General features: G+C 41.4%; 1 protein-coding gene across 2 annotated transcripts in view; it reads left to right on the top strand.

The window, feature by feature from the left end:
• Positions 1-22480, top strand: part of LOC138950809 (intermembrane lipid transfer protein VPS13A-like) — a gene marked incomplete at its 3' end in the record, with an annotated part of 220607 nt that overhangs the window by 178858 nt on the left and 19269 nt on the right. The window contains 9 exon segments of one of the 2 annotated variants that reach the window (XM_070322527.1): positions 976-1050; positions 5063-5176; positions 10959-11045; positions 13134-13193; positions 16578-16709; positions 19229-19362; positions 19857-19986; positions 20481-20603; positions 21213-21230. In XM_070322527.1, coding sequence (XP_070178628.1) covers positions 976-1050; positions 5063-5176; positions 10959-11045; positions 13134-13193; positions 16578-16709; positions 19229-19362; positions 19857-19986; positions 20481-20603; positions 21213-21230 — 873 coding nt within the window. 2 annotated transcript variants of the gene reach the window in all.

Below are 22480 nucleotides of genomic sequence, written 5' to 3'. Positions count from 1 at the left end.
ATAACGTCTGTGTTGCTGCACAATGTGAAAATCATTTCTGGTGTACAATTGTTTTTATTTTTTCCAAAGATTTTTGAGGGTGTACTTTAGGTACATTTGGTATATTCTTTTTATTCCTGGGTTTTGAAGGTTTTTTTCTTCTTCAAGATTTGAGGTTGAAAATAAGAATGGTTGTATCTTTGTATACACAATTAAGTCTATTCTGTCTTCTGAGCGTTTAGAATTGTGGTATTGTGACTGTCTGATTTTGAATGTTTGAGATTGAATCCTATTCTTCAGGTTAAAAGGATTCAGACGTTTAGTTCTGAGACAGAGAAAGAGGCAGGCAGGCAGGCAGACAGACAGACAGACAGACAGAGAAAGACAGACACACAGACAGACAGACAGAGAAAGACAGACAGACAGAGAAAGACAGACAGACAGACAGAGAAAGACAGACACGCAGACAGACAGACAGACAGAGAAAGACAGACAGACAGACAGAGAAAGAGGCAGGCAGGCAGGCAGACAGACAGACACACAGACAGACAGACAGACACACAGACAGACAGACACACAGACAGACAGACACACAGACACACAGACAGACAGAGACAGACAGACAGACAGACAGACAGAGACAGACAGACAGAGAGAGAAAGAGACAGACAGACAGAGAAAGAGAGAAAAATAGAGAGAAAGAAACAGTGAGAAATAGAGACTCCCACAAACAGAGATCGAGACAGAGAGACGGAGTGAGAGAGAAAGTTTGGGAGTATAAGTGTGTGTGTGTGCTTATGTGTGTGTGTCAGCACGAGTGTGTGTGCGTGCGTGCGTGTTTGAGTGTGTTTGACTGTTATTGTGTGCGTGTAAGTGTGTGTTTCCCCAGAAGATTTAATTTGTTGTCAAAAGGCACAGCTTTTGGTAAACCTGTGCAGAACGAATTTTGTTGTGCTGTTTGTAACCCCTGTCTCTGTGTTGCGTTCACCTCTCAAGGACAGCGTGAGCGACAAAGGTGAAGGTGACAAGAAGTCCAAGGACAAAGTGCGCGAAATGAAACAAGCTGGAAAAGTAGGTCGAGGTCACGAGACAGGAGCCTGTGTCCTTTTGACCTTGAAACAAGCTTAACAATTTGTCTCTGGCTTAATCAAAGGAAAAACACTGCACGCTGTTGTATAATCGCTCTTTGGTGTGGTCATTCTTGATGCATTCTACTAATCCGCTGTCACTGCTGAGGTCGAAACTGCTGTAAATACAAAAATAATACATAATAGATAAGTAAATAAAAAACTTATAGGGCTGAGAACTCGGAGCCATATTGAAAACATCTTACTGTAAACATAATGTTATGTGACTAGCAAATAAATGGATAAATAAATAAAATAAAAAAATTAATAAGTCAATAAATACAAATTTAAAGAAAGCTAAAGGGTTGGCAATCTAGTGGCTGCTTCGCCTGGCGTCTGGCATTATGGGGTTAGTGCTAGGACTGGTTGGTCCGGTGTCAGAATAATGTGACTGGGTGAGACATGAAGCCTGTGCTGCGACTTCTGTCTTGTGTGTGGCGCACGTTATATGTCAAAGCAGCACCGCCCTGATATGGCCCTTCGTGGTCGGCTGGCCGTAAAGCAAACAAACAAAAATTGAACAACTTCCCAAGGGACTAACCACAAGTGTTCGCTGTAGAATTTTGGTGGCTATATGGAAAGGTGAATTATATGAAAGAAGAACTCGCGTAGGATCCTTTGGAGTGGTCATTGCGGTCAGGTGCCGAGGAGATCACTTTCAAGAGATGGTCGCAAGGGGCAGGTGTGACTGTATTATTAAAAAAGGTCCCTCATGGAGTTTTGTACAGTATCGAATCAGTCAATAAATCAAGCCAATCACATTTATTTTTATCATCTCGCATCGAGAAATTGCAGTGATGGTTTTTCTTTTAACATGTGGATTGCAGTTTAGGACTCCTAAGCAGTATGATTGTTGTGACTAATAGATAATTATAGATGGCTTTGTTTTGCATTTGATTTTCGGTGGATTTTGTTTGTTTTTTAATGTCTGGTGCTTAAAACTTCATTTGACCTTGACCTTGACCTTGAAACTTTGAAAAGTAATGAAATGATTTCCAATCAACAGAAAAAAGAAAAACTAAAGCAAAATTTTAAAGGATTAATTTCTTAAATTTTTTTTTAAAGATCCATGCAAGCTGTCAGAACTAATTACTTTGAAAACGTAGGAGTAAGTAGAGGGGTTTAGAAACACGCAGCAAATGCATGTTGAAGAATCCCAAGGTTTCTTTATGTTTGATGGACATATTCTAAAGCAGTCCATAAACATCCCCAAAATTAAGGAGAGTGTTGTGTAGAATCATTATAATAAGCAATGGAGTTAAACACATTTAACAATTTTTTTTATTCTGGCCTGAAAACACAGCCATTCAACCTTAGTTAAATGAGGATCAACCAATATATACCACACTTTTTTCCTGGAATGCAAGTGGTTTGGTTTCTAACACAGAAAACATTTGTCAAATGCATGAAGATCAATAAACACTAATATTTCCTTCGGGCATGAGTAACTTAGTTGCATGGTTACACTGACCAAGATAAGAAAGGCCCGTCCTATTGCCATTTAAAATCTAAAATCTGGTCAAATCAAGAAAACGTAAAATGTGTTACAGTGGAACAGTGGTACCTGCGATGAAAGGACATATATGTAGGGACCAAAGGCGATTATATGCTTCCCCAGGACCAACAAAAAATGGTGGTCTGACAACAAGCCACCAAACATTGTTTTTGTCATCATTTTGGATGAGCAAAAGTGCACACAATAACAGACAGGATCCCTATTCTGAATGTAATTTTTAGAAAGCAATTCCGGGCCTCAAAACGCGTCACAGTAGTTCCAGATAACACGTCAATTACTTGTCTGAGACGTTAAAGGTAACTTCTTCCAGTCTAAAAATGTACAGAGCTGCCATCATGTTTGCAAGTTCTGTAAGGTTTGGGCATATTCCTTTTCTTTTAAAGGTTTTATGACTTTTTGTTATGCATTTTGTGATTACAGAGATAAGTTGCAAATGGACCATGAGTCGCTGTGGTAGTTATCAACATTGATCGGGTCTTTGAGAGTGAATGCTTAAAATCATTGTCCCCGGAAACACGAATCCAAAGTCGTGATGGTTTAAACAATCAGCCTGATTGGCTTTTGCTTTGGCAATTATCCACGTTTCACCTGAAAGCTCAAACCCTTTCACCATCTCGATTTGTTACATGGGGAACGGTGTTATTTATTCCCCAGCTCGATGTTCCCAAAGCAAAGAAGGTAACGGGATATGATGCTGATTGTTGACAACGGTTTTTTTCTGTTCATTTTCGAGTTATTTTCTTTAATTGAAGCGTGACGCTTTCAGCATGTAGATTTGTAGACGGCGGCCATGTTGTGATCAAGGGGGAGACGTCGAACTGCTCCGAACGCATGAGGTTTTGCACAATTACTTATGTGGTGTTTGGTGATTTTCCTTTTTGTTTTTTTCAAGGGCTTTTTTGATGCTTTGTTTCGTTTCTGTTTCCTTCACACTTTTATGAATTTTAATTTAGATTTTTCTGTTCTATGTTGTGATTTAAATTGTTCTTGCAGCTTTTTAAGTCTGTATCATAAATTCAGTAGTATTGGAGCTGTAGTTGCATTAGGCACAAAAAAAAAAAATAGTCTGTTTACGGTAACCCGACCGACCCTATTTTTTTCGCGCGACCCTAGACTTTTTTTGGGCATTTGGGGGGGAAAAAAAGAAAAAAAAGCAAAATAACGTAAAAATATGGTTATTTGGAAAAAAAAAAAAAAATCCCGACCTACCGACCCTATTTTTTTGGCCTATGTTACCGTAAACAGACCTATTTTTTGGGGGGGCCTTACATGGTTCTATTGCTGCGGACTAAATTGTTTGATTTGCAAAACTGTCATGTAAAAGTATGCAGAAAAAAGGCAGTGTAACTTAAAGCTATGTGTTTTGCAGAATTAAATTTGTGTCAAATATATTCACGACAGGATTTATAAACATGTATCTTCATTTGAATTTAAACAGTGTTGAAACTTGTCCAGTATTAACTGTTTGTAAGTTCTTTAAATTTTCTTCTCTGAAGCTAGAGAATATTTTTTGACTTAATGCATTTGTTAAATAGTCAGCCTTTATGCCTCTGACTTGAAAAAACTTGAGTGATGTGAATCTGTGTCCATGTCATTTGTTTATTATTAATCTTTTCAGCACATTTACACCCACATTAATAATATCTGATAAATTGTGTTTGTAGGTGGATCATCACTGTTTCTATCCAAGCCGATGTTGACAAAATCTTAATCTGTCTCTTGAATCAATGCGGAATCTACTGTTTCTATCCTGATCCATGCTCACATCTACAAAGAATATATTCTGTCTTAATGCCATTAATGATGCACTGACTCTTTCCAATCTTAAACCAGGCTCACAGCTACAAAGATGAATATTCTGTCTTGCCATTTATAATGGTGTACCGTTTCTTTCCAATCTTAAACCAGGCTCACGGTGAGCTACAAAGATGAATATTCTGTCTTGCCGTTAATGGTGTACCATTTCTTTCCAATCTTAAACCAGGCTCACGGTGAGCTACAAAGATGAATATTCTGTCTTGCCGTTAATGGTGTACCGTTTCTTTCCAATCTTAAACCAGGCTCACGGTGAGCTACAAAGATGAATATTCTGTCTTGCCGTTAATGGTGTACCGTTTCTTTCCAATCTTAAACCAGGCTCACGGTGAGCTACAAAGATGAATATTCTGTCTTGCCGTTAATGGTGTACCGTTTCTTTCCAATCTTAAACCAGGCTCACGGTTAGCTACAAAGATGAATATTCTGTCCTTGCCGTTAATGGTGTACCGTTTCTTTCCAATCTTAAACCAGGCTCACGGTGAGCTACAAAGATGAATATTCTGTCTTGCCGTTAATGGTGTACCGTTTCTTTCCAATCTTAAACCAGGCTCACGGTGAGCTACAAAGATGAATATTCTGTCTTGCCGTTAATGGTGTACCATTTCTTTTCAATCTTGACCAGGCTCAGTTGCGGATCGCCGACCTCGAGTGGTCGGACAAGTTCTCCCTGGATACGGTTGGCAGCTCCGGCACTGTCCAGTGTAAGAGCAAGGCCAAGGACACCACAGGCGCTGAGGTCAGAGTTCAATGACAATTTTTTTCTTTCTGTGTCTTGTTCTGCTTTGTTGTTGAGAGAAAGAGAAGGGTTGGGGAGGGGACCCCCCGCGGGTTAGGGGGAAGAATTTACCCGATGCTCCCCAGCATGTCGTAAGAGGCGACTAACGGATTCTGTTTCTCTTTTTACCCTTGTTAAGTTTTTCTTGTATAGAATATAGTCAATTTTTGTAAAGATTTTAGTCAAGCAGTATGTAAGAAATGTTAAGTCCTTTGTACTGGAAACTTGCATTCTCCCAGTAAGGTAATACATTGTACTACGTTGCAAGCCCCTGGAGACAATTTTTGATTAGTGCTTTTGTGAACAAGAAACAATTGACAAGTGGCTCTATCCCATCTCCCCCCCTTTCCCCGTCGTGATATAACCTTCGTGGTTGAAAACGACGTTAAACACCAAATAAAGAAAGAAAGAAAGTTTCCTTCTGGTAGACGATTTGCGGACCAGGGCTGACGGGCATCGTCTGCCCGGGTTTGTTTCTCCGGGGTGTCCTTCCCCATAAAAGCTAGAGCTTTTTTGTTGGCTCTTAATCGCAATGATGAGTCCGCCCTAGGACATGTAAGGCATTTTGTAAAGTAGTGGAGCCACTCTCTACCCCACCTCGTCCTGGTAGGAACATCGCCAGTTGGTTTGGGACTGCTTATTCGCTAAAGCTAGCTTTTTCGTAACTAACCCCTAAATCTAAGGGCCGTTCACTATCCACCACCTGTGACCTGCTGGGTTGAGGATGGTCGCCCCGCTACTGAATTGGAGGTAGCCTGGCCCCAGACTTGCGTGAAGTTAATCTTGCACTGATTGGCTGCAGTATGTGGAGGTCACATGATAACTTGCACTGATAACTAATGTAGTGCAGTAAATTGAAATATTGAACAACTGGAAACAGTTGGTTGTTGGCCAGACAGAGCAAAAGACATTACAGTGTTCTAGATGAGCGAACATGTATATGCAGCAAAGACCTGTACGCGTATGTGTCAAGATACGTCACCCGTAAATCACTTTTTTTTCTCTCCAATGTTCCAAATCATACGTTGTTTTGCTCCCACCAAGGCGTGTAGATCTTGGCAAACGCGTGACGTAAAAACTAGATTTGATGATGTTACACGTTCCCGTACTCGTGCTGAAAAGTTCCACATCTAGATCTGTCTATTAACACTATAGACAGAAGACATGGTATATTTGGCTGGACTAGACTATTTAGTTGAAAATTAATAAGTAATTGTTGTTGAAAGTATTTGTGCTTAATGCGCAGGGCAGGGCCGTTTGGTACTGAGAGAAGGTGACTCTGACATCCTAATTGGAAGATTACGGGAACAACCTTCTCAGCACACACGCACACACGCACACACACACACACACACACGCACACGCACACACACGCACACACACAATCACACACACACATACATACATCACACACACACACACTTACATCACGCACACACACACACACACACTTACATCACACACACACACATACACACGCACACACATACACATGCACACACACACACGCACACACACACACGCACAAACACACACACACACACACTCATACACCTGTAACAGGCAGCTGTACTCTGTTTTCTTGGGAAAGAATGAACTAATTGAACATTTGCTTGCCATGGAAGTGATGATCGAGTCGTTTGATACCTGTTGGAAATGTAACTAAAAACATCTAACTCATGTTGCCCAGCTGTTGTTTTTGTACATCTGATAATTTCATTCATCATGTCTTAAAATAGAAAAATATTTTTATTTTATTTATATCATTTGTGTTGTTGTAGACTCATTCTCAGGGGAAGGTAATGACTACATTCTTGTGTGAGAATTAGAAGGAGTGTGAAATATTTAGAAGATTTGCGTGAGCTTGCAATGTCTATAGTTTAACATGAATAGAATTATAAACATCTGTGTGGCTTTATTGTCTGATAATAACTCACAACGTTTTGATTGTGCTTTGTGAAATCTCAGCACTGTGTGTTTGTGTGTACAGTGTCTCTCTCTCTCTCTCTCTCTCTCTCTCTCTCTCTCTCTCTCTCTCTCTCTCTCTCTCTCTCTCTCTCTCTCTCTCTCTCTCTCTCTCTCTCTCTCTCTCTCTCTCTGTCTCTCTTTCTGTCTCTCCATCGATCTTTATCTCTCTCTCTCTCTTTATCTCTCTCTCTCTTTTATCTCTCTCTCTTTATCTCTTTATCTCTCCCTCTCTCTCTTTCTCTCTCTCTGTCTGCGTGTGTCTGTATTTCTCATTATATTAACTTTACATATTCAATTGTTTGCTGTGATTGCGTAATTATTTCATGTAGAGCTTAGTCCTTAATCTGATAGGCTTTATATACCGTATTTGACGGACTACAAGCCGCGACTTTTTAAAAAAAAAAATCGCATTGCGGCTTATAAAAAGATGCGGCTAAAACGTTACCTAAACTTGAATAGCATTCACCTAATGGAAGTCGCCGCGGATTTTCATTTCGCTCGATAAGCGATTACCTGTACTTTATTAGCTCTCTACTCAAGACTCAGCGCTTTTCTCTTTCTTTCGCGAATCTTCGTTTGTCAACAAGTCGTCGTGACAAGATAACGTACAGAGAAACACCGGATGTATCAGGATCTCGCGCGTGCGAGATTTCGTTTTTTTGTGTCTCGCGATAGTTGGAGGAGCGAGAGCCGCCATGTTGTGTTTTCGTCTGCTCGAAATGTGCGCAAAAGTCGTAAATCATCCCAAAAAAGCTTATTCCGGGCGGGACTACAAATTGTGTGTGTGATATTTTTCTTCAAACTTTTTCACTTTTCTTCTTTGTTTCACTTGTTTATTCTCGGAGCCGATTTCGCCAAATACCGTACTTTCGTTTGCCTGGTTGTTTTGATTGATTGACACGATCTGATTATATATTTTTCGACGGCAGCTAATATAGTGACGCGGCCTATATGTGGCTCGTCCCAATTTTTTTTTTAAAAGTCGGGGGTGCGGCTTATAAAACGGTGCGTCTTGTAATCCGTCAAATACGGTATATATATATATATCACTTCTAGTCAGTGCTTTGGAATACTTTTTTGAAATAAATCTGTTTTTAAGTAAATTTAGACTGAGTAAACACTATTTTTCTGTTTATTTTATGTTGTAGCACGTACAGAACCAAAAATAACATCTAACTGAAAATTTGATTTAAGGAAACTGAAGTTCTCTTTTATTCTGTAGTTTTTTTGCATTTAGAGTTTGTAGAAATCATATTAACTGAACAATTTAGTTTTTTTAATTCCAAATGAGTGTAAATTTAACTTGATACCAAGGACTACTAAAGGGACCTTTAGTAGTCCTTGCTTGATACCTAATAAGTGAACAGTTCAAAATTCAACTACTATGTTCGTGTTCTTGTCTGAGGCATTGATTGAACACACCTTTTGGAACTTCAGTTCAGACAAGTACCTTGAACTATGTGTGTGTGTGTATGTGTGTGTGTGTGTGCGTGTGCTTAAAAAACCTTGGTGTTGGTGTTTGTGTGTGATTGATTGGAGTTGGAAGGGAACTTAGGAATTTGAGTGTGCATCCGGTCATACACGTAAAATTCCACTCGTGCAAAAAACACACACGAGTGTACATGGGAGTTTCAGCCCACGAACGCAGAAGAAGAAGAAGTGTGTGCATGAATATCATGCTTACCATTTACTGTTTGGCTTTGAAAGTATTTGCATGAGTCAGAAAAAAATAGTCAAATATAAAAAGAAGCATGTGAATAGGTCAGATGTCCATTGTCTGCCGGTAAATTACCACCTCTTTCTTATGTTCATTCAGACCTGGGAACCCATACGATTTCGCCGTATTTTGTACGCATGATTGTCTAGAATACGATCAGTACGGTCAGTGGATAATAAATACGACGAAAAAAATTCCTAGACTACTTTTCTTCACAAACGCACCCCGAAGCCGATCCAGTATTTTGACACATGATCACAGTTTTTGTCAGTAAACATTGAAAGAAGCATTTGTTTTAAATGTGTTGGTAAACTTAATTAACTGTGCGAAGGACGCATGCGAAGCATGTTTGAATCATAGATGTTAAATGCTGTGTGGAGTACGCTCATTTTTCTGAAAATACACCAAGTTTGTTTGAGAACACTCCAAGTGCAAAACAGGGGTTCTTAGGTCTGTTCATTCAAGCTTCCTTTTTCCCTTTCCTTTTCTTTTTCGCTTGTTTTTTGTTAGATATAAGCTGGGCAATATAATCAATTAGTTTTTGACTCACATGCGAAGCAAAAGTGAGTCTATGTACTCACCCGAGTCGTCCGTCCGTCCGTCCGGAAAACTTTAACGTTGGATATTTCTTGGACACTATTCAGTCTATCAGTACCAAATTTGGCAAGATGGTGTATGATGACAAGGCCCCAAAAAACATACATAGCATCTTGACCTTGCTTCAAGGTCAAGGTCGCAGGGGCCATAAATGTTGTCTAAAAAACAGCTATTTTTCACATTTTTCCCATTTTCTCTGAAGTTTTTGAGATTGAATACCTCACCTATATATGATATATAGGGCAAAGTAAGCCCCATCTTTTGATACCAGTTTGGTTTACCTTGCTTCAAGGTCAAGGTCACAGGAGCTCTTCAAAGTTGGATTGTATACATATTTTGAAGTGACCTTGACCCTGAACTATGGAAGATAACTGTTTCAAACTTAAAAATTATGTGGGGCACATGTTATGCTTCCCGCAGTGGGGCACTGCGGTTATGAAATTAAAGGCCCCTCCTGTTTTTGGAACCGCAGGAGCTTTCTAGTTTGCTGTTAGGTAGATTTTTGGTTCCTCTTTCCTGTCATGCTCTCTTTTTCTTCATGAATTCTTTTCTTTTTTCTGCCTTCTTGCTCATTCACCTGTATTTTTTCCAAAAATCTCTTCTCTTGCCGCTTGTCTCGCGATTCATGTATAGTTTAATCTGTTAGTGTTCTGATGTAAGTCCAGCAGTAGATAGGTTAAGCCTATTTTAACATACTGGAAACTGGTAATCTTCCAGTAGGTATTAATTTAGTTTTACTAAAGCCTGCTGGGACACAAGTAATGGGTTAGTGCATTTGTAAACAGGAATCGCTTGACAAGTGGCCCCCTTCATCCCCCCCTTCCTCGTCCTGATATGGCTCTGCGTAGTCGGCTGGACGTTAAGCAACAAATAAACAAACAAACATGTTATGCTTTCATCATGAGACACATTTGGTCACATATGATCAAGGTCAAGGTCACTTTGACCCTTATGAAATGTGACCAAAATAAGGTAGTGAATTACTAAAAGTGACCATATCTCATGGTAGAAAGAGCCAATAAGCACCATTGTACTTCCTATGTCTTGAATTAACAGCTTTGTGTTGCATGACCTTGGATGACCTTGACCTTGGTCAAGGTCATGTAAAGGTCAAGGTCAAGCATGTGAGTCATATGGGCTTTGCCCTTCTTGTTTGGGTTTGGTATAATAAATTTGAATGAGTTCTTGAATTGCATGTGAGAATAGCGTGTTGCTGCTAGTGCATCCATCAGTACGTCTGCATCTATCTAACCTCTGTCTGCCTGTCTGTCTGTCCGTCTGTCTACAGACTGTGACTCAATCATGTGTCCTTGATTCGACATGATTTGCAGAGCAAATGCACAAAACCAAAAAACAATAAATACAAATGGTAAATAGAGAAAGAAAAAAAATGCTCTTCAAGATAGACAATGAAATCATATGCCTGATGTTATGAATCATGTTTGTGTTGTATGTGTACAGGTGGGAGTGACCATTCAACTGTCAAGCTCCGGCCTGACCAAGATTGCCACCTTCACCCCGTTCTACATGTTCCTCAACACTGCCTTGGTCTGTCTATACTTGTCTTGACTGTCTGACTCTGTGTGTCTCTGCCTGGCTCGATCTGTGTCTGTGTTATTCAACTTTATCCTACATACGTGAGAGAGACGCCCGTGAGATAATAATCGTTCAAATCACACGTGTGTATATCATGTAAATGAGGTCATGTCAAGCAAGTCTGGCAGGGACCTAGTTTTTCCACTGCTTATGATGCCAAAGTCACCGAGACAAACGTCATTATAGAAACACAAATTGCGCTCCTAATTACCCTCGATGAATCTTTAGAACTAACACGTCACGCCACACTTTAGGAGTGACGGGTTTCTTTGCTTTGACGTAATAGATTGCACGAGGCTTTAGAAGAGATCGAGGTTCTAAAACAAGCGTCTTCAATTTAGCTGCCTTGAATGCAGGACATTTTCAGTAAAATACACGTAATTATAGTATTCCTTGCTTTTTCAAATAGCAAACAGCTCGCTTTCGCTCGCAGTTCAATATTTAAAAAAACAACTCGTGTAAATCTGGTACGACACAGCAAGCCATGTAGTATTCTCTATGTCTCACCCCAGCCTAATGAAGATTGCCACCTTCACCCCGTTCTACATGTTCCTCAATGCTGTCTTAACTTGTCTGTATCTCCCTGTGTCTTTCTGTCTCTGTCTCCCTGTGTCCCTGTCTCTCTGTGTGTCGCATGTCACCTTTGCATGATTTTCATATTTTTAAATGTTCCTAAAGAGTTTTTTATGCTCTATCCAGTGGTGAAACCCGTTTTAGAAAAGAGCGACAACTTTTTGAGTTTTTAGCCTGTGACTCAGGTGACCCTCACACTGTTAAAAAGTAAATTTTAAGGGGCTTATTGTCCGTCAGGTCTTAATTGCCTATATTGGACATGAATTGGTTTATACGATTCGAGTTTTACGCCCTCACGGCTTTTTGATGTTTGCGTGTTTAGGTGGTATCAGCCATCTGCACTTATGGTAGAATGACCAAGATCTTTAACGTGCCATTGTGGTGACACGGGGGTGGGAGATGGATACCGTCTCTGGGTCTGCACATAAAGTTGACCCGTGTCCGTCCCGGCCCGGATTCGAACCAGCGACCTCTCGATCACAAGTCCAGTGCTCTACCACCTGAGCTACCCGGGCCCCCTCACACTGTTACCAGACACCCCCCGAACTTATATTAAGCCTAGCGCAGAACCTCGTGAGATGACATGCGACTCATTCCGTGGTGGAGGGTCACATATGTGATGAACTTTCAGTTGATGGTCTTTGTATATTTGTTTCAGGACACTGATTGCTTATATTTGATGAACTTTCAGTTAATCCTCTTTGTATGTCTCAGACCTGTTTACCCATACGATTTTGGCGTAATTTATTACGATTTTCTGCAAAAATACGCCATTCCGCTATCCGTGTCAAGACTACGATTTTCATTAAAAAAAAAAAAAAAAGTAAAAAAAAAAAAAAAAAAAAAAAAAAAAAAAAAAAAAAAAAAAAAAAAAAAAAATTTTTTTTTTTATATTATTATTTCACATGTTTGGCATTGTTTTTTTCAATTGCAAAATGGGGTGTAAAAAGCACAGGACTGACCAGAGATCATGTCTGTCTGATGAGACGCTGGAGAGTCTTCTAGTGGTGAAGTCTCGCCTTCACTCATTCGGCAAGCGCAAGTACAGTAGAGAAGCACTTGACACACTGAAAAAGGCCTACTACGAGCAAAAGAAAAAGAATCAGTGATGCATGTTCTTTTGATGTGATCTTCTTTGAAATTATGATTACTACAAAAACTGATGTGTTTTGTTTGTGAATGATGCCATATATGTGCATGATTGCGTTTCGCAGACACAGTTGTCATGTGCGTTGTAATTGGCGACGAATGCTGGATGATTACTATTTTTGTGCCAGGATTACTATTTTTGGGGCTGAGCATTACCCCAAAACACTTATGGGGGTAAACAGGTCTGTATGTCTGTTTCAGAACAATTGCTTATATTTGATGAACTTTCAGTTGATCCTCTTTGTATGTCTGTTTCAGGACACCGATTGCTTATATTTGATGAACTTTCAGTTGATCGTCTTTGTATGTCTGTTTCAGGACACAATCATGGTGTCGGAATCCGACCGAGACAACTGGGTTGAAATTCCCCCTGAAAAGGTGAATACCTCCTTTAAACCAGGATGTTCCCCAAACAGGATGATTCATTTTTTAAGGGAGATCAAGAATTTTAACAAGATTGGGGTGTGCACGTTAAAGATCCCACGATTGACAAAAGGGTCTTTCCTGGCAAAATTGTATAGGCATAGATAAAAATGTCCATCAAATACCCGTGGGACTTGGAATAAAGTTAAAAAAAATTCCATCTCACACGGCATTAAGTCTCAGGAAACATGAATACACGCATGCAGAGAAGAAAAAAAAAATGGGTAGCGCCGTATGTATGGTAGCTCGCTTTCCCCGGGGAGAAAGCAGCCCGAATTTCCATGAGGGTAACCTCACTGGACTGTAAATCTTATCCAATCCAATCCAATCCAATCCAATCCAATCCAATCCAAAGATTTAAAGAAACAAGTGAGAAACAACAATCATGAATCTTCTACACTTAATTACTGTGATAGACCACAAAAAGACTAGTTGGCTCACGAAAGTGTAGCCTATGCGATCGTAACTTTGTCTGTCTGTGCGTGCATGCATGCGTGCGTCTGTGCGTGTGTATGTCTGTGGTAGAAACTCTAACATTTGAAGACGTCACATTACATTGACGTCACATTATGACGTAAGAGGGTTAGACGTCACGCGAAGGAAGTACTGACAGTCTCGGTCATTATTATTTTGAGCGCGCCGAGACTAGTTGGCAGTCGTGTCCTTGTAAGTAGGCTACATGCAGACAGACAGATCTAGATCTAGTGTCTCGCTTTCTTGCACAGTTTCACCTATGCTCTTTCTCTCTCTGTGTGTGTGTGTGTGTGTGTGTGTGTGTGTGTGTGTGTGTGTGTGTGTGTGTGTGTGTATGTCGGAGTGATTGAGTTTGTGTTACTGTTTGTCGATTTCTTACGTGAGCCTTGAAGGCTTCGCCTCTTGTTTTGAGCATGATCTAAGGCTGTCGTGTAAGCTGAGAAAGGACACAACATATTGGTCGTTGAAAAAAACTAGTTTTGAGCATGATCGAAGGCTGTCGTGTAAGCTGAAAAAGGACACAACATATTGGTCGTTGAAAAAAACTAGTTTTGAGCATGATTGAAGGCTGTCGTGTAAGCTGAAAAAGGACACAACATATTGGTCGTTGAAAAAACTAGTTTTGAGCACGATCGAAGGCTGTCGTGTAAGCTGAAAAAGGACACAACATATTGGTCGTTGAAAAAAACTAGTTTTGAGCATGATCGAAGGCTGTCGTGTAAGCTGAAAAAGGACACAACATATTGGTCGTTGAAAAAAACTAGTTTTGAGCATGATCGAAGGCTGTCGTGTAAGCTGAAAAAGGACACAACATATTGGTCGTTGAAAAAAACTAGTTTTGAGCATGATCGAAGGCTGTCGTGTAAGCTGAAAAAGGACACAACATATTGGTCGTTGAAAAAAACTAGTTTTGAGCATGATCGAAGGCTGTCGTGTAAGCTGAAAAAGGACACAACATATTGGTCGTTGAAAAAAACTAGTTTTGAGCATGATCGAAGGCTGTCGTGTAAGCTGAAAAAGGACACAACATATTGGTCGTTGAAAAAAACTAGTTTTGAGCATGATCGAAGGCTGTTGTGTAAGCTGAAAAAGGACACAACATATTGGTCGTTGAAAAAAAATAGTTTTGAGCATGATCGAAGGCTGTCGTGTAAGCTGAAAAAGGACACAACATATTGGTCGTTGAAAAAAACTAGTTTTGAGCATGATCGAAGGCTGTCGTGTAACCTGAGAAAGGACACAACATATTGGTCGTTGAAAAAAAACTAGTTTTGAGCATGATCGAAGGCTGTCGTTTAAGCTGAAAAAGGACACAACATATTGGTCGTTGAAAAAAACTAGTTTTGAGCATGATCGAAGGCTGTCGTGTAAGCTGAGAAAGGACACAACATATTGGTCGTTGAAAAAAACTAGTTTTGAGCATGATCGAAGGCTGTCGTGTAAGCTGAAAAAGGACACAACATATTGGTCGTTGAAAAAAACTAGTTTTGAGCATGATCGAAGGCTGTCGTGTAAGCTGAAAAAGGACACAACATATTGGTCGTTGAAAAAAACTAGTTTTGAGCATGATCGAAGGCTGTCGTTTAAGCTGAAAAAGGACACAACATATTGGTCGTTGAGACGATGGGGGCAGTGGCCTAGTGGATAAGACGCCGGCCTCCAAAACGGAAGTTCGTGGGTTCGAATCATGGCGGCGCCTGGTGGGTTAAGGATGGAGATTTTTCTTATCTCCTAGGTCAGCTTATGTGCAGACCTGCCAGTGCCTTATCCCCTTTCGTGTGTACACGCAAGCACAAGACCAAGTGTGCACGGAAAAGACCCTGTAATCCATGTCAGAGCTCGGTGGGTTATAGCTATACCCAGCATGCTTCCCCTAAAAGCGGCGTATGGCTGCCTAAATGTGTGGAGTTAAGACGGTCATACACGTAAAAACCGTGGGAGCCTCAGCCCATAAACGAAGAAGAAGGTTGTAGGGACATAGAAAATAACACATATACATCTCAAGTAAGCTCTTTCATTTCTGCTCCAGTTCCATCCCTACATTTATGTGAGAGTTAACATGGTATATTAATTGTGTTTTTAAACATTGTGTGTCCATGCAGTGCCATCCCTAAATTTATGTGAGAGTTGACAAGGCCGGGGCCCAGTTGCTGCGCTAGGTAGCACTGAATGGTAGGCTAGCCCCTCAGCCCAGGGCCTGAAACTCCTGGGCGCCAGGGCAAATCGCGAAAACCAATAGCTTGCCTACCAACCTACGCATGTTTTTATTTTCATAGGTGTACACTATTTACTTTAACATTCACTCTAGGGAAATTAGGTGCACCAACCAAATCATAGACCATTTATCCTGGACCACCAACTAGCTCTCTCTCCGCTCTTTCTCTCTATTACGAGGTAGCGGCCTCTCGCATTTAGGAACCTACGCTTACATGGCCTTTCAGAAATCAGGGGGATGTCATATCCGGTGTCGATTGTAAACATGGACGAAGTTGCCGAGGTAAGTTCTGAAAATGCTAAAATAAACTCAGCTAAAGTGCATATGGAACATGTTTTTCGATGAGTTTTGTTAAGTTTTGTTTGGAGTTTTGGAAAATCCAGTTCATTGTCACCTCCCATTGTCACAAGATAACTGGAGCGTGCTTTCTTTTCACTGTCTTCGAATCGCTGGCCTTTCAAACCGGACGCTAAGCGCCCCTGTGAAAGTCGAGCGTCGTAACCTCGAAGGGTCACGTGACGAGTTGGCGGTCCAGGTTATTTGGTCTATGACCAAATGAAGATTAGTTGCCCTGTACAGGGATTGCCTCAGTACTTGAAGAAGATGAAGAAGAAGGTATAGTAATTGTGTGTTTAACATTGTGTGTCCAGTGCTATCCCTACTGGCCGCAGCTGGCCAGCAAGGACGTGACCATCAAGGCCAAGGTCAAGGATTCGGCAGAGGTCACAGTTCCCTTCCTCATCAACAAAGCTCACACCACACTGCTCAAGTTAAAGAATGAGGTAGGGTGTGTGTGGTGGTGGAGGTGTGTTTGTGCATGTGTATAGGGGAGGGTGTGTGTGGTGGTGGCAGTGTGTTGTGCATGTGTAAAGGGGAGGCTGGTGTGTGACATGTGTGGGAAGGGAGATGTTTGTGTACATGTGTGTGTGTGTGTGTAGGGAGTGTTTGTGTGTTTGTGTTTGTGTGTACATGTGTGTGTATGTCTTTTAGTGTGTGTAAATAGATTGATAGGTGGATTTGTCCATGTCTCTGTGTCATTCAGTTTTCAAGAATGACAGTAGCATAAATTGAAGTGTATTATTGTCTTTGGTGCAGAAAGTGAAGTATATATTGCTATGCATATCTGCTTTCTTTTAAGTTGTGACTCCTTTTAAGACCTAAAAAAACAAAAAATACCGGCACGGTTGGCCTAGTGGTAAGGCGTCCGCTCCGTGATCGGGAGGTCGTGGGTTCGAACCCCGGCCGGGTTGTACCTAAGACTTTAAAATTGGCAATCTTGTGGCTGCTCCGCCTGGCGTCTGGCATTATGGGGTTAGTGCTAGGACTGGTTGGTCCGGTGTCAGAATAATGTGACTGGGTGAGACACGAAGCCTGTGCTGCGACTTCTGTCTTGTGTGTGGCACACGTTATATGTCAAAGCAGCACCGCCCTGATATGGCTCTTCGTGGTCGGCTGGGCGTTAAGCAAACAAACAAACGTTATATGTCAAAGCAGCATCGCCCTGATATGGCCCTTCGTGGTCGGCTGGGCGTTAAGCAAACAAACAAACAAACGTTATATGTCAAAGCAGCACCGCCCTCATATGGCTCTTCGTGGTCGGCTGGGCGTTAAGCAAACAAACAAACAAACGTTATATGTCAAAGCAGCACCGCCCTGATATGTCTTTTCGTGGTCGGCTGGGTGTTAAGCAAACAAACAAACAAACGTTATATGTCAAAGCAGCACCGCCCTGATATGGCTCTTCGTGGTCGGCTGGGCATTAAGCAAACAAACAAACAAACAAACAAACCTAAAAAAATCAGAGAAAATCATGTCTTAAAAAGAAGAGTGCGTTTAAAAATGTAGCTAAATTTACAGATGTTATAAACAGATAATCTGAAAAGCAAGAGTCATAAAAGCAGGAGGTTTTGAAACAGGGGTTCCAATGTGTTGAAAGTGAAGTTTTTTTTTCTGTGTTTGTGTATTAGGGTTATAACTTATATCCAGGCTTGACACAGTCGCTACCATTGTCTGCTCGCCGATGTTAATGTATTGGTTTAAGCGTGTTGAACATGGGGAACAAGTGGTAACTTCAACACTTATCTTTCATAATATTTCATAATGTTTTATACAAATAAAAAGAAGAGAGAGTCCCCCCGCGGGTTAGGGGGAAGAATTTACCCGATGCTCCCCAGCATGTACTAAGAGGCGACTAACGGATTCTGTTTCTTCCCCCGCGGGTTAGGGGGAAGGATTTACCCCTCCCTGGTCCCCCCGCGGGTTAGGGGGAAGAATTTACCCGATGCTCCCCAGCATGTACTAAGAGGCGACTAACGGATTCTGTTTCTCCTTTTACCCTTAAGTGTTTCTTGTATAGAATATAGTCAATGTTTGTAAAGATTTTAGTCAAGCAGTATGTAAGAAATGTTAGTCCTTTGTACTGGAAACTTGCATTCTCCCAGTAAGGTAATATATTGTACTACGTTGCAAGCCCCTGGAGCAATTTTTTGATTAGTGCTTTTGTGAACAAGAAACAATTAACAAGTGGCTCTATCCCATCTCCCCCCCTTTCCCCGTTGCGATATAACCTTCGTGGTTGAAAACGACGTTAAACACCAAATACAGTGGTCGCCGCTTAATAAAACCACTTCTGGACCGACGAAAAATGGCTTTAATAAGCGGCGGATTTATTAACCGGCGGTCCAGGAATACGTCATTTTCGAAAGAAAAAAAATCTCTTTTGTTTACGTCACTCAGTCACTTTCTTTCGTCATTTACACTTGTTTGAATCTAAACAAAACTTCACGAAGGATGTTTAACTTTTGTTTTAATTATGTACATGTACGTGTACTTTGATTCTTTGGTACATCAATAATTTTACTGTCACCGTCACGAACCATTACTCGTCAGAGAAGAACGATTTTATGAGTGTTTGTTTGTTGGTCGTCTTCCACATCAGAACAAGATAATGTGAGTTTTAGTCACAAACTACGTGATTTCTCTGAGAAAACTGGCTTTAATAAGCGGCGGGTTGGTTTTATTAACCGGCTTTTTCTAATACATAAGATATAGTGATAAATCCGGACCGTCTGAAATCGGCTTTTATAAGCGGCTGGCTCTATTAACCGCGGTTTTATTAAGCGGCGTCCACTGTATAAGAAAGAAAGATGAAGAGAGAGAATGTTAATATATTGTAGTGATTGAGATATGAACCGTTTTCCAAGAGCAGACAAGCGACACTTTTTCATCCATTGTTAGTTGTATGGGCAATAAATTATCTGATGATGTCAAGTGTCATGAATGTGTTACCTGTGACGTGCAGTACGGGGGTATCAGCGCAGACTGCCAGGTGTCCGAAGCGTCCATGATCACCACACTGCGGACGTACCGTGCGGGTCTGGCCAGCATCCAGGTGGTCAACCACACGCACAAGTCAACCGTCTCCTTCAACCAGAGGTCAGTGACCCCTCTTTGCATCTTTTTTTTTCTGCCCATTCTGGGTGGGATTTGTTGAAAAAGATCTTCTACTTAGGGCTGTGTTTTTAGGTACTTGATAAATATCTGCTACCTATAATATGGCTATTTTTTCCCCCAGTTTTCTTGTTGACGATAATGACTGGGGTTGTGAACAAGGTAATAACTTTGAAAATCTGCATGACGGATATGATGATGATGATGATAATGAAGATGAAAATGATGATGGTTGTGGTGGGGATGATGATGATGAGGAGGTGGGTGATGATGATGAGGAGGAGGTGGATGAGTGGTGGTGGTGGTGATGGTGATGATGATTGTAGTGGTGATGATGGTGATGATGATGATGATGATTGTGGTGGTGGTGATGATGATGATGATGATTGTGGTGGTGGTGATGATGATTGTGGTGATGGTGATGATGATGATGATGATGATGATTGTGGTGGTGATGATGGTGATGGTGATGATTTCAGTGGAGAGAAGACAGTGATGAAGCTGGAGCCGGAGCGTGCGGTGCTGTACACCTGGGACAACGCGCTGGGCAAGAGAGAGCTGGTCTGGACGTGTGGCAAGAAGAAAGACATGAAGAACGACCTCCTGCAGGTACGCACAAAGTTGCATGAGAGACGGACGTGCACGCACACGCACGCACACACACACACACACACACACACACACACACACACACACACACACACACCACACACACACCCTCTCTCTCAGAGAATTTACGTGTGTCTGTGTGTGTTTGTGTTGGTAAGGGAGAGAGAGAGAATATATGTATGTGTGTTTGTGTCTGTGTGCATGAAAAAGAGAGAATATATCTGTTGGCTAGAGAGAGAGAGTGTGTGAATGTGTGTTTGTTTTAGTAGTGCCTCTGTGTGGGTACGTGCTGGTGAGACACTGTTTGGTTGCCTCGGAGGACAAAAGACACGTTTCTTAGAATGATTGATACAGATATACAGCAGGAATCCACTGTAATATAACATATGGTATAATGTAATCTTGACCTTTGCACTCGGGGTCCTGATTTGGCCTATATGGTCCGCTGGACCCAAAAAGCAACAACTAACTAACTAACCTTTGCACTCTTCCAGGATGGAATGGACGAGTTCTTTGCTGACGAGGACACCAAGGTGTACTGGGTGTCGTTCCTGGACGGACTGCAACGTGTTCTCCTCTTCACTGAGGATCTTGCTGTGGCTGCCAATGCCCAGGAGGTATACGTCACAGGCAGAAGATATCTGGAGTCTTGACTGTGTCAGGTTTTGAATGTTCGCTGGCATGCACACTGTCCTCCTACTTCTCCCCCTCCTCCTCTTTCCCTTTCTCTTCATCCTCCTCCTCTTAATCCTCATCCTCCTTCTCCTCCTCTGTGACTGATTTTGGTTTTGAATGCTCTTTGGCATGAACACACTGTTGCATGCGTGTGTTCGTACAGATGTACATACTACAGGCAGACGCTTGCCCACACACACACATTCACACACACACACACACACACACACACACACACACACACACACATTCACACACACACACACACACACACATTCACACACACACACACACACGCACACGCACACGCACAGCTTCCTGGCGAGTGGGCGAAAACAGAATGTCATCAAGATAAGTTTATTGTGATATTTGTTTGTCTGTTCACTTAAAAGACCGTTGGGTCGACATATCTGTGATAGTAACGTAATTTTGTCAATAGCAACATTCCAACAACTTACCTTCCTTGTTTTTTTATTGTGAATTTTGGAACGTTAGCAGTCTCTTTGTTTTCGGAAGATTTTTAATTTATCACATTATGGTTTGGTTCTTAGTCCTTCAACGTTCTTGAGGTGAGTCGTGTTGCTGCAACAGAGTTTTCTTTTCCTCCGTTTTGTTTTCATTCAGTTGTTATTTTGTTTCTATAATTACATTTGATTTGACATGAACACTTTTTGTGTGTGAAGATTTTGATAGTTTATTGAGATGTGTTGTGTTTATTATGCGTGCTTTGAAAAGGTTGATGAGAAGTTTTCATTTATGACGTTGAAAGAAAATAAAGGTTACGAATGCGTGGAAAACGTTATGATATGTCCAGAACTCTGCTTGATTACTCCCCTTATCCCCCTTCGTGTGTACACGCAAGCACAAGACCAAGTGCGCACGGAAAAGATCCTGTAATCCATGTCGGAGTTCGGTGGGTTATGGAAACACGAAAATACCCAGCACGCCCACTCAACGAAAGCGGAGTGAGCTGACTATGCTCTCAGAGTATTGTGTGGGGAACCCAAATGGGAAAACGAGCTCACACGTAACCAGACAAATTCTGGAACGCTGAAGAAGAAGAAGACGATTACACCATGATGAAATTGCTACTGAAGACGATGCATACTGATGAAAGTGGTTTTCTTTGGCAGAGCACTGACATGTCTTGTTGATTAGAAATTTGAGTCATCTGTCAGTTTACATGACACTCGGAAATGTGAGAAATGTAACTCTTTGAAGCCTTGCTGTGTAGTGAACATCCCACGTTCTCGCATGGTCAAAAGTCTCAGCGCTTAGAATACAGGATTACATGTGTAACCGAGTGCCGAAACACAACAATCACCTTTGGAGGCGATGTCCAATCAAACAGGATTGAGAATTTTAGAGTTAATTTCTTAGCCCTATAAAAACTGTTTTGGTTACGCAAGGGAAACCAAGAACATACAGGGAGATGATAATAATCGTTTATTTAACGTCACTCTGTAAAAACATTGGCGACATTTTTCTTAGATTAAAAACACACACAGGCGCGCACACAAACTTTCCCTTTATGTACAGTGGTTCACCACCCTCCCACTCTCGCTCATCTAAGACAGGAGCCGCCGGACCCCATCACAAACAGAACTCTACAATCCACAGGTGTCTTGACGGTGAGCTATAAATAGCTCGCACTCAAAGGCCAACAACTCTGCAGAGCCTGCTGTGAAGGGCGACGGTAGTCTCCCTGTCACACAAGCATGCAGGAGAAGGGGGATAGGAGTAGGGAGCTAGTGCCATACTAAAGCAGCTTAATTAAATGCTTTCTTCAGGGAGAAAGCAAACGGAACGACCACAAGGT

Source organism: Littorina saxatilis, linkage group LG16 (assembly GCF_037325665.1).
Source record: "Littorina saxatilis isolate snail1 linkage group LG16, US_GU_Lsax_2.0, whole genome shotgun sequence".
Lineage (NCBI taxonomy): Eukaryota > Metazoa > Mollusca > Gastropoda > Littorinimorpha > Littorinidae > Littorina > Littorina saxatilis.
This window is presented reverse-complemented; position numbering and strand designations above follow the sequence as displayed.